The 10,527-nt window shown below is 48.5% G+C and overlaps 1 protein-coding gene across 1 annotated transcript; it reads left to right on the top strand.

Annotated features, from left to right (window-relative positions):
* The first annotated feature begins 3,790 nt into the window (after positions 1-3,790).
* LOC130881970 (BPI fold-containing family A member 5-like) lies at positions 3,791-8,673 on the top strand. The gene is made up of 8 exons (XM_057781839.1): positions 3,791-3,944; positions 4,086-4,142; positions 5,007-5,163; positions 6,315-6,422; positions 6,728-6,877; positions 7,919-7,997; positions 8,277-8,340; positions 8,633-8,673. The coding sequence occupies exons 1-8, from the start codon at positions 3,791-3,793 to the stop codon at positions 8,671-8,673; spliced, it is 810 nt and encodes a 269-aa protein (XP_057637822.1).
* Positions 8,674-10,527: the final 1,854 nt, after the last annotated feature.

The raw sequence follows: 10,527 nt of genomic DNA, 5'->3' as shown, positions 1-10,527 counted from the left end.
ACATAAACACATATGCACCTGTCACACACAGGACAGTGTACATATTTTTTTGCCTGTAACTCTTTTCTCCTTCAAAAAGTAGAGAGACCATTTAGAGGAACAATGATATAAATGTAGGTGATGAAGGGGCATAACCAGACTCTTCCCTAGGTCTCTAGAAGCTAGGATCTAAATGCCCCCTCATCGGGCATCAATGTGCAGTTTGCTCTGCAACCACAAGAGGGAGGTGATCTACACTCTGGTCCCTCCCCTCCAGGCCTGTGAAAGAACTTTTTTTTTAGTTTATTTTTTTATTTAAAAAAGAAAAAAAAACTTATTTTTTCTCACTTTACATACCATTTCCACTTCCTACTCCCTCCCACTCCCTCCACCTTCCCCTCAGTTCACCCCCATCCACTCCTCAGAGAAAGTAGGGCTTCCTGTGGGGAGAGAACATAGTCAAGCACATTGCTTTGAAGCAGGACCAAGGCCCTCCCCATTATATCTAGGCTGAGTAAGGTGTCCCTCCAGAGAGAATGGGTTCCAAAAAACCAGCACAAACAGTAAAATAAATCCTGATCTCACTGCCAGTGGCCCACAGTCTGCTCCGGCCATACAACTGTCACCCACATTCAGAGAGTCTAACTCTTAACCATTTATACAAAAGGGATTGGCCCATCACCTCAGTGTCTGGCAAGGACTTGATCTCATCTCACACATGGAGACTTGAAAGCCCAAAGTCACACCGCTGGTGAGCAATGGGTCTATCAGACACCAGCAGTCAAGGTCCACCACTCAGGTAATTCGCTGCAGATGGAAAACTCATGGGCTCCCGGCAAGTCTAGTACTTTCAAAACAAACAAAGAACAAGCTGCTCTCTAGCACAGGATGCCATTAAAACTCCCTACGTAAGCAAGGATGACCTTGATTTTCTGATCCTCCTGACTCCACCTCCCGATCGCTGGGATTACAGGAATGTACCACTTCCATTTTACATGGTGAGTCCAGACTTTCCTTCCTGGTAGGCAAGCCCTCTAACGATTAAGGCTCGTACATGCCCAGACTTCTTTCTGGAAGAAACTTATTTTGAGTGTGACTAGCGTCCAGCGGGGTATTAGCGGTAAGTATACTCATCACTTTCGCTACATTAATTATTAGGCCCTGAAGTAGGATTGTGGACTTATCAATAAAAGCATAGGAGATGAGGGTGTAGCTCACTAATAGAGTGTGTGCTGAGCAGGCCCAAGGTCATGGGTTCCATTCTCTGTACTGGAAATAAAAACTAAAAATACCTGCGTTCTAGCTCCGGGTTCAGTGGTCCACCAGGGGTGAATTAAGTGGAGGCCGAGGCAGCATGGTTTGGCAGATGGTAAGGTGGTGTTGGTTCAGCCATGGTGGCTTGCCGTGCCACCTCCATGAAGAGGACTGTAGAGTCTCACAGCATCGGTACAGGCTCCAGTGGCCACTGCCAGAAGATTTGGAAAGAACTTGATTAGCTACAGCTCCATGGAGGAATTTGAGAAATGTTGTTTCTGTGGTGAATCTGCTCCAAAGGCTGATGCATCCAACAGCACCCATGACTATGACAGCATTATCGATGCAAACAACACAGTCCTTGTGTTAGCCACTGTTCTGTTGCTGTGCTAAAATCCCATGACCAAAAGCAACCTACAGGCAGAATCTGGTTTGGCTTATGGTCGCAGAGGGCAAGCCCGCGATGGTGGGGAGGCATGGCAGCAGACAGCTGGGACAGGAAACTGGCTGATCACGTGCCTATCAACATGCGGGAATCAAAGAGAACGAATGGCAAGTGAGGTGAAGTTACAGAATCTCAAAGCCCACTTCCTGTGATGTACTTCCTTTAGCAAAACTCCCATACTTAAAAGCCCCATAACCTCCTGAAACAGCGCCACCTGTGTGTGCATGTGCCAGAGGAAAGACATGGGGCATCAGATCTACAGGAACTAGAGTAATGGGGTGGATGCCAGGATCCAAATCTGGGTCCTCTACAAGACCCACAAACAGTCTTAACCAGGAAGCCCTCCCTCCAACCCAAATAAATCTTTATTAGAAGTGGGAGGTGTGAGTGGGAAAGCAAAGAGCGAGTAAATTAGAGGCTTCATCTCCCAGTATGCTGATTAGGAGAAAGACCAAGTGTGACTGTCTCTCTGTCCTGCCACCTCGCACTTGAACCCCAGCTCCCATTGTCAAAGTTCATTCCCACCCGTGGGGCTCTGAGGACAGGGCACCTGCTCGATGCTGCTTTTGTTTATATGCCATTATTATCCAGTGAGTTGACTTCTAATGCTGCCCCGTACTCTCTGGGTCGCTTTCCCTAGCTGGACCTCAGTTTTCTCCTCTGGAAACAAGCAGCATCTCTACCAGGAATCTGGTGAGGACCTACAAGCACCTAACCATCATGCACTGGCAACTTAGAAAACAGCATGCACACGTGCATGTCCCTACACCTACACATACGTGTGCATGGAATTAAGGGATCGTTCAGAGCTGGGAAGGCCACATGTAGTGTGTGAGAAAAACATCACCAAACAGAAAAAAGGAACGAGACCTGGGAAGGACATGGACTGAGAGCAAAGAATGAAGTTCCTGACGAGGTTACTCTGGCTGTTCGGCTCCATTCCAAGCCTGATCTCCCTGCCATCATGAGCATGGATCTCCAATGCAATCCTCATGCGTGGGACCATGGAGTCTTTAATAACCTGCCATCTCAAGTCGTCTTGCTTAACGTGTGGGTCAAACAGCTGACTCACCTGATTAAGTGATTGGTAATTGTTTACTTTGCAGAACCCTGAAAGACACTGCCAGATTGCAGAATTGGGAATTATCTAGAAGCCCATCATCTAATCTTGTGTTTCCTGAGTCCAGTTCTATAAAAGAGGCCCTCAGCTCATCAGAAGCAGATAGGAGAGAAGCCCAGGACAGTCGCTGAGATCTCGAGACTCAGGTGAGACCTGCCCCTTCCTCTGCTCCACGGATGCTCTGGGGAGCAGGAGGCCATGCCCCTCACTGTAAGCTTATGCTGGCAGATGGTACTGTCACTAACTGGGGGCCTTCCATGAGATACAGGGATGGCCTTGGTCAGGGGCAAGGACTCTGTTCACTCACCTTTCCTAGAGAGGCCAACATTGATGGAGCAGTGGGCTCTCAACATGCCCGAAGTCAAGGCTGGAGGGAAGGAACTTTAACTTCAGGTTCCATCACAGTTGAGAAGCTGTCTATGGTCATTTGACCTTGGACATTCCATGGCTCTTGATGGTATCCACAAACCATCATGGCCCGAACCATCCAAAGACCAAAGAACCATCGCTTAGCAGAGATGATGGCCGAGCAGTTCAGATCTTCAGCCTCTGCCATGTTGGAGCCTCTTCATCCACACTGGAGAGTCAGGCCACCACAGTCCCATGCCCCAGCCCCAGAGTAACTCTGATGGTCACTTAACTACACAGAAGCTTCTGGGTCAGGCATGCTTGACTTCAGCTCCTCTCTCTACTGCAACCTGTGACATTGGGGGGAGGCTGCCTGGAGTCACTGGGCCAATGCTCCAACTGTGCACTAGAGGTTGTCCATGCCCGCTCTGAGGATGTGGTGACAATGAAGCTGGTGACTGAATGGCTCAGCCTGGGGCCTGGGACAGACGACACTATGGCAGTGTTAGCTATTGTTGCTAGTTATCACTCCCTGGGCTTCGGGGGGGGTGGGGACCCACACCTGGGGACAGGGCAGGCAGTGCAGAGAATCCTCTGATATACAAACCACGGTGACTTGTTATTCTTTCTGCAGATACCAAGAGATGCTTCTAGTCGGGAGCCTCGTTGTCCTCTGTGGGCTGCTGGCCCAGAGTTCAGCCCAGCTGGCTTATCCCTTACCCCTAAGCTATGACCTGCCCACATCTGTGGGTCACTGCCAGCCCTTACACCTGGACCAGAACCTGCCCACATCTTTGAGTCACTGCCGACCCTTGCACCTGGACCAGAACCGGCCCATATCCATGGGTCACTACCGGCCCGTGCACCTGGACCAGAACCTGCCCATATCCATGGGTCACTACCGGCCCGTGCACCTGAGCCCGAACCCATCCTACACAGTGACTCCAGTTGTAACAACATACCCTACACACCTTATTGCTGCAAACTTCAGAAATGGTAAGTGAGTCTGCGACAGTGTCTTTCGGGGATGTGTGTGTGTGTGCATGTGTGTGTGTGTGTGTGGTATATAGTGTGTGTGTGGTGTATGCTGTGTATGTGTGTGTGGTGTGGTGTACAGTATGTATGTAGTGTATGGTGTGTATGTGTGCGTGTGTGTGTGGTGTAGTGTGGTGTACAGTGTGTGTGTGGTATATAGTGTGTGTGGTGTATGCTGTGCATGTATGTGTGGTGTACAGTGTGTGTGTGGTGTAACGTGTGTGTATTGTGTGTGTGTGTGGTACGGTGTAGAGTGTGTGTGTAGTGTATTGTGTGTGTGTGTGGTGTGGATGTGTGTATGTGGGGGGGTGTAGAGTGTGTGTGTGGTGTATGGTATGTGTGTGTGTGGTGTACAGTGTGTGTGTAGTGTATGGTGTGTATGTGGGGGGTGTAGAGTGTGTGTGTGGTGTATGGTATGTGTGTGTGTGGTGTACAGTGTGTGTGTAGTGTATGGTGTGTGTGGTGTGGTGTGTGTGTGTGTGTTTGCACACGTGTGCTCTGGTCTATACAACTTCCTGATAATAAGAAGGGGAATGAGAAAAAATGACTAAGGCTCTAGAGCAGTGGTTCTCAACCTTCCCAAAGCTGTGACCCTTTAATACAGTTCCTCATGCGTGGTGACCCCACCATACAACTGTTTTCATTCTACTTCATAGTAATAACTTTGCTGCTGTTATGAATCATGATGTGAATATCTGTGCTTTCCGATGGTCTTAGCAGACCCCTATGAGAGGGCCATTTAACCCCCAAGGGGTTGTGACCCATAGGCTGAGAACTGCTGCCCTAGAGTTAGCAGTGTGAACCCTGAGATTCTCCACTTTGCAGCTTTTAGCCAAGGTTTGCTGTCTGGGGGCATTCTGGGCTTTCTGGAACACATGCCTCTCCTGAGCTACGTAAGACCTGCAGGAAGCAACGCCGGTGGTCTGGTCGGGGTGATTGGAAGAGTAATTTCCTCAATCCCAATCCTGAACAACATCCTTGAGTGAGTTTTCCAAAGAAGGACTTGGTTCCCACTAACAGCTGAATACCTACAGAGAGAGAGAGAGAAGGGGGACTGAGCATGAAGCCAAGGCTCAAGCCCCAGGCCTCTCCCCACTCTATAAGCTGGGGCACATCCTGGGCTCCAGGAATAGCTATTATCCCCACGACAACCCTTCCATGTCAACTCCAGTATCCCAGTTTCCAGATGGAGAAACTGAGGCACAGAGATATGCCTGTGTGATGCAGAGTCAGGAGTCTAACTCAGACAAGCACCAACCTGGGGCCTTTTCTGCCCACTGCTCAGCCCTTCTGGGGAATGTGGGCTGTCACTAGGCTACTCTCCTCAACCGTATCTCCTAAGTGATCTGACTGAGACCTGATGTGGGGCTTCCCATGAGAAACTCAAGAGCTTCCTAGGCACAAAGCCACAATGGGGAGCTTATTGCCAGTGACCAGATACCCAAACTTGAGTCCTTAGTAAGACCAGACCAAAGCCACTGCCAGGATTCCCAGCCTCCCAAGCCTTTGCTTCCTGACCTGGAGACAGCAGACAGGCTTCAGTTTGATTGCCGTAAGACTGTCTGTGCTGGATGATCCAGAGTCAGGTCCTTAGACTCCTGGACTTGATTTTTCCATCTGTGAGATGGGGTTATACACACAGAGAAAGGATGTGGAGGAGACCAGAAAAGGGTAAATACCTGGCACCACGGACAGCACAGGGAAGGTGCCCTCCCACCTTTTCTGAATTCTTCCCAACAGGTGCTGCCATTTCCTTTGACAGTGCATCCATCCATGTATCCATTTTTCCTTCCTTTCCTCTAAACACTCCCTCTGCCATCCACCCTCCCCTGTATCCAATGACTCATCTTCCTACCAAGTTAAAAGTCAGCCGTTTTCTTTGAAAGGCTCCAAACCAGCACACCCAGTCTCTTTCCTCAAATATCTCTTAGGCTTGAGGTAAACAGAGGATGGAATGTCAGGATCTGATCCAGAAGGAAGTTGGAAATGATAGGGGCATGGCTCAGAACCCGGAGTGGTTCTGACTCCAAGGCTGTCCTGATCCCAGGTGTCCAGTTCTCCCTCCGTGACGAGCAAATTTAAAGGCGGTTCCCTGGTTTGAGGCTTAACATGCTAACGTTTCTCCCCGGTCAGCATAAAAGTCACCAATCCCCAGCTGCTGGAACTCGGTCTGGCGCAGAGCTATGACTTCCACCGCCTCTATGTCACTATCCCTCTGGGCTTTGAACTCAAAGTGAACACGTGAGTAGGTGCCAGGGTGGGTGGTGGTGGGAGGAGGACTCACAGAGGGACAGCCTGGTGGCTGTGGAGAGCTGCAAAGGCCAAGCCTCGAACCTTACCTATTCGATGTGTTGAACAAACTGGGGTCATGTGAAAAACACACATCTCTCTAAATCTTGGTTTCCCCTAATGGGAACAGAGATCAATACCACTGTGACAAAAATGGAGTTAAGGTGAGGCTGGCACTCCTGCCAAGGAGAAGCCTTCAACCTTGGAATGGGAGAAGTCAGATGCCATTTCTGAGCTGTCTCTGCCTTCTCTGTCAGACCCCTGATTGGAAAACTGTTGGAGTTCGCTGTGAAGCTGGATCTCACTGCAGAAATCTACGCTGTGAGAGACATTCAAGGGAGGAGCCGTCTGGTCATTGGTGACTGCATTAACTCTCCTGGCAGCTTGCGTATCACACTGCCTAAAGGGTAAGGCCAAAGGGCTGGTTCTCCTGCCCAGAGATAGCAGGGTAAAATGATGGAATAAGAGAAGATGAATGAGTAAAAGGACAGGAAGAAAGATATGTTAGGGAAAGAGGTGTGGATGGGTGGGTGGAGGATGGATTGATGGGCGGGTGGATGGATGGGTGGGTGGATGGATGGATGGGTGGGTGGATGGATAGATGAATGGGTGGGTGGATGGATAGATGAATGGGTGGGTGGATGAATGGATGGGTGGATATTTAGATGGATGGATGAATGGATGGTAAGTCATTGGTGGGTAGGGAGAAAGATGTATAGGCAGGTGTATCGGTAGATGAGTAAATGGATAAATGCTCAGTTACCCCTTATCAAACCAAATTTATGTTGGATAGGCAATATGGTTTAAGACCCCTTATTAAACCAAGATGATCAATTTTATGTTGGAAAGGCAATATAGAATATGGTTTAAGACCAACATTTATAACCTGATGAGGAGAATCAGAGCACCTGTGACATGAACCTGGCTAGGGTTCCTCTAATTTGGTCTCACCTTGCTTATCTTCAACACAAAACCATGTGATATTATTAATAGAATCTTCCTAAGAGATAAATAGATGCAGCACCTATTTGAATTGCTTGTTCCAGTTGACTGGCCCATGTGAAGGCCCAGCCATTCATAGAGTAGAGTACCTGGTCACACCACAGCTCACATTTGCTAAGTTCATATATTGAACGTTGTATGTATCAGTTCATTGTGTCTCCATGACAACTACAAACCAGGTATTTTTCATACGTTCATTGATTCCAGTCTTGTTGTGCACCTACTGTGTCCCTGGAATGTGTGCTTATTCTATGTTCCTCTGTACATGCACAGCTAGGCTGGGTGTGACTCTCTTCATCTAGGGTTCTTGCTGTTAAATCTGCCAGGGACATGAGTGTGCAAGGTCTGGTCTCAGTTACCGGGTGACAAGACTGGGTGTGCATAGTGGCTGATGAACTTCTCCCAACCCCAAGCCTCTGGATCACACGCATGCCTTTCTCTTTCAGACTCAATCTACTTCAAAACCTGATAGACAGCCTCACAGACATCTTGACTAAAGTCATTCCTGGCCTGGTGCAGGGCGTGGTAAGAGATCAAAGGGAGAGTACCCTGCTCCACGAGTCATAGAGCTTCTTGGGCTGAGCTAAATTGGCTACTCTAGATGGGAAATATCCATCCATCAGTCCGTCTGTCCTGTGATCCAGCCATCTGTGTTACGTCTTTCCACACCTCCAAACACATTGGTTGACTTCTTCTGGACTGTAGAAAGTATCCCTGAATATATTCCACCGTGGGCATGCTGCCTCCCTGAGGACCTCCTTGCAGGAGGTCCTGTGCCTCACTCCCCTCTCTGCCCTGGGTCAGGTGTGTCCTGTGGTCAATGGGATCCTCAGCCTCTTGGATGTCACCCTGATGCATGACGTTGCTGGTGAGTGCTGTTTGTCCCTGCACACCATGGGATGCCAGCTCTCATTCGCCACATCCTCCTTGGCTGGGGGTGTCTTTGTTCCCATGAACGATCCATATGAGTCTGAGTTACAGTTGGCCTCCTCCTCAGTCTGACCTGAGAACAGCTGGGCGGCTGGAGGGGAAGACCTCGTGTTTCCCGACATGTCTGGGCACAGTGAGCATGGCTGGTGCTCCAGAGCCTCGGGTGGCACTCAGGTTCTTCTGGACTCCTTTGCCTCCAGATCATAATTTTAGTCATTTTTTCCCTCTAGAATTGCTGCTGCATGGCGTACAATTTGTCATTAAGGTCTAAGCCTTCCATGAAAGGACCTGTCTCTGCTGCGATGGTAAATGCTTCTCTCATTTCCTAGGATCTGTGGACTAGCTGTCATCCTCTAGGACAGAGAAGCCAGGCTCTTGAGACAACAGCACCCACAGCAGCTCTCCCGGCAGCACCGCTGTGGGCACAAAGCCTTTAACACGTAGGCTTCAGGAGAGGATGTTAGATCCAAGCTATAGGAGCAATACGCTAGGAGAGAGACAAACATGGACGTAGACACACAGAGATGCGTGAAGTAAGTCCATGGAGTAACTGACAGATGTGGAGATGGACCAGAACCAAAGCAATCCAGCTCCAAAGAGAAACATATGTGATCACGGGCACACACTCATTCACATAGGCTTGGCAGTCAAACCCTCATCCACACAGGCACACATATACAGACTCACTAGTCAAGTCCCCGTGAGTACACAGACTCACACTCATACACATACACAAGCAGCCATCAAGACATAGCCTTGAGTCTCAACATGGCCCTGTCCCTCAGAATGCCAGGTGATGATGGAACACTATCAGTGAGAGTCACCAACCTCAAGTCTCCCTGCTGATTGAACTCTTCTCCCAACAGAACCATTTCTTGCTGCTCTGTTCACTTCCTTCTGCCCAGCTTCCCATGGCTCACAGAAGGGGGCCCATGTCCTGGAAAATGGCATGACCATGTTCTCAAGAAACCTGCTCTCCTCCTTTCTGAGACTTGATGAATAATCTGTGTTCATAACTAAATAAAATGGCTCTGATTCTACACTGGGGTCTTATGTTCCTCCCATCTCTTGAGGCTTTAGAGGCTGGTGATATAGCTCTACCAGAGCTGGACCTCACATCACAGAACTGAATGGTCTTGAAGAGCTGAGGGCTGGGGTTCAGATGACTGCCCTTCTGTCCTTACAAAGTGCCCATGAGGAAGCTGGAAGTGGATAAATATCCACACATAGATGTTCACACACACAGTGCTATCACACAACAAGTGAAGCAGCAGATTGAAGAGTTAGCCAAGAGCTGGGCACGGAAGGAGGTGTGTAAGGACATACATGGCTCCAGTCTGCATCTCAGGCTAGGGATCCAGCTATCTTACCAAAGGATAAAATTGCTGTAATAAAATGCCATGACCAGGGCCTGGAGAGATGGCTCAATGGTTAAGAGCATTGCTACTCTTGCAAAGGATTTATGGCATCCACATGATGACCCACAACCATCTATAACTACACTTCTAGGAGACTTGGCGCTCCCTTTTGGCTTCTGGGGGCACCAGGCATGCACAGGGTACACATATGTACATGCAAGCAAAACATTCCTATAGATAGATAGATAGATAGATAGATAGATAGATAGATAGATAGATAAAAGATTTTTAAAAAACATGATCAAAAGCAAAAGCTACTTGGGAAGGAAAGGGTTTCTTTCACTCCACAGTTTATAGCTCCATCACTGAAGGAAGCCAGGGAAGGAACTCAAGGGAGGGATCTGGAAGCAGGAAGTGAAGCAGAAGCCATGGAAGAACACTGCCTACTGCACGGCTCCTCAGCCTCCTTTCGTATATGCTCCAGGACTGCCCTCCTGGACTGGCATCACCGTCAGTGATTTGGTCCCTCCCACATTAATATAATTAATCAAAAATGCAGTACTGGAACATTTTATCCATTGAGAGTCCCTATTCTTAAATGGCTCCAGTTTGTGTCAAGTTGACATAAAACTAGCCAGCACAATTGACCCCTTGTCAACTTGACACACAAACACATTTAACTAAAATTAAATTCAACTAAAATTACCTAAAATTCTCCTTTCTCATTTTTCCTCAAGATGGCATGTTAATGTTAATATAACAATATA

This window comes from Chionomys nivalis, chromosome 9 (genome assembly GCF_950005125.1).
Source record: "Chionomys nivalis chromosome 9, mChiNiv1.1, whole genome shotgun sequence".
Classification (NCBI taxonomy): domain Eukaryota; kingdom Metazoa; phylum Chordata; class Mammalia; order Rodentia; family Cricetidae; genus Chionomys; species Chionomys nivalis.
The sequence above is the reverse complement of the archived record's forward strand: the minus strand, read 5'-3'. Positions and strand labels throughout refer to the sequence as shown.

What these genes read in the sequence shown, in the direction of transcription:
- LOC130881970 (XM_057781839.1), top strand. Translation starts at nt 3,791, where the DNA reads ATGCTTCTAGTCGGGAGCCTCGTTGTCCTCTGTGGGCTGCTGGCCCAG. An exon ending in TTTGAACTCAAAGTGAACAC is followed by an intron (nt 6,423 to 6,727) that starts GTGAGTAGGTGC and finishes CTTCTCTGTCAG; the next exon opens with ACCCCTGATTGGAAAACTGT. An exon ending in CCTGATGCATGACGTTGCTG is followed by an intron (nt 8,341 to 8,632) that starts GTGAGTGCTGTT and finishes TTTTCCCTCTAG; the next exon opens with AATTGCTGCTGCATGGCGTA.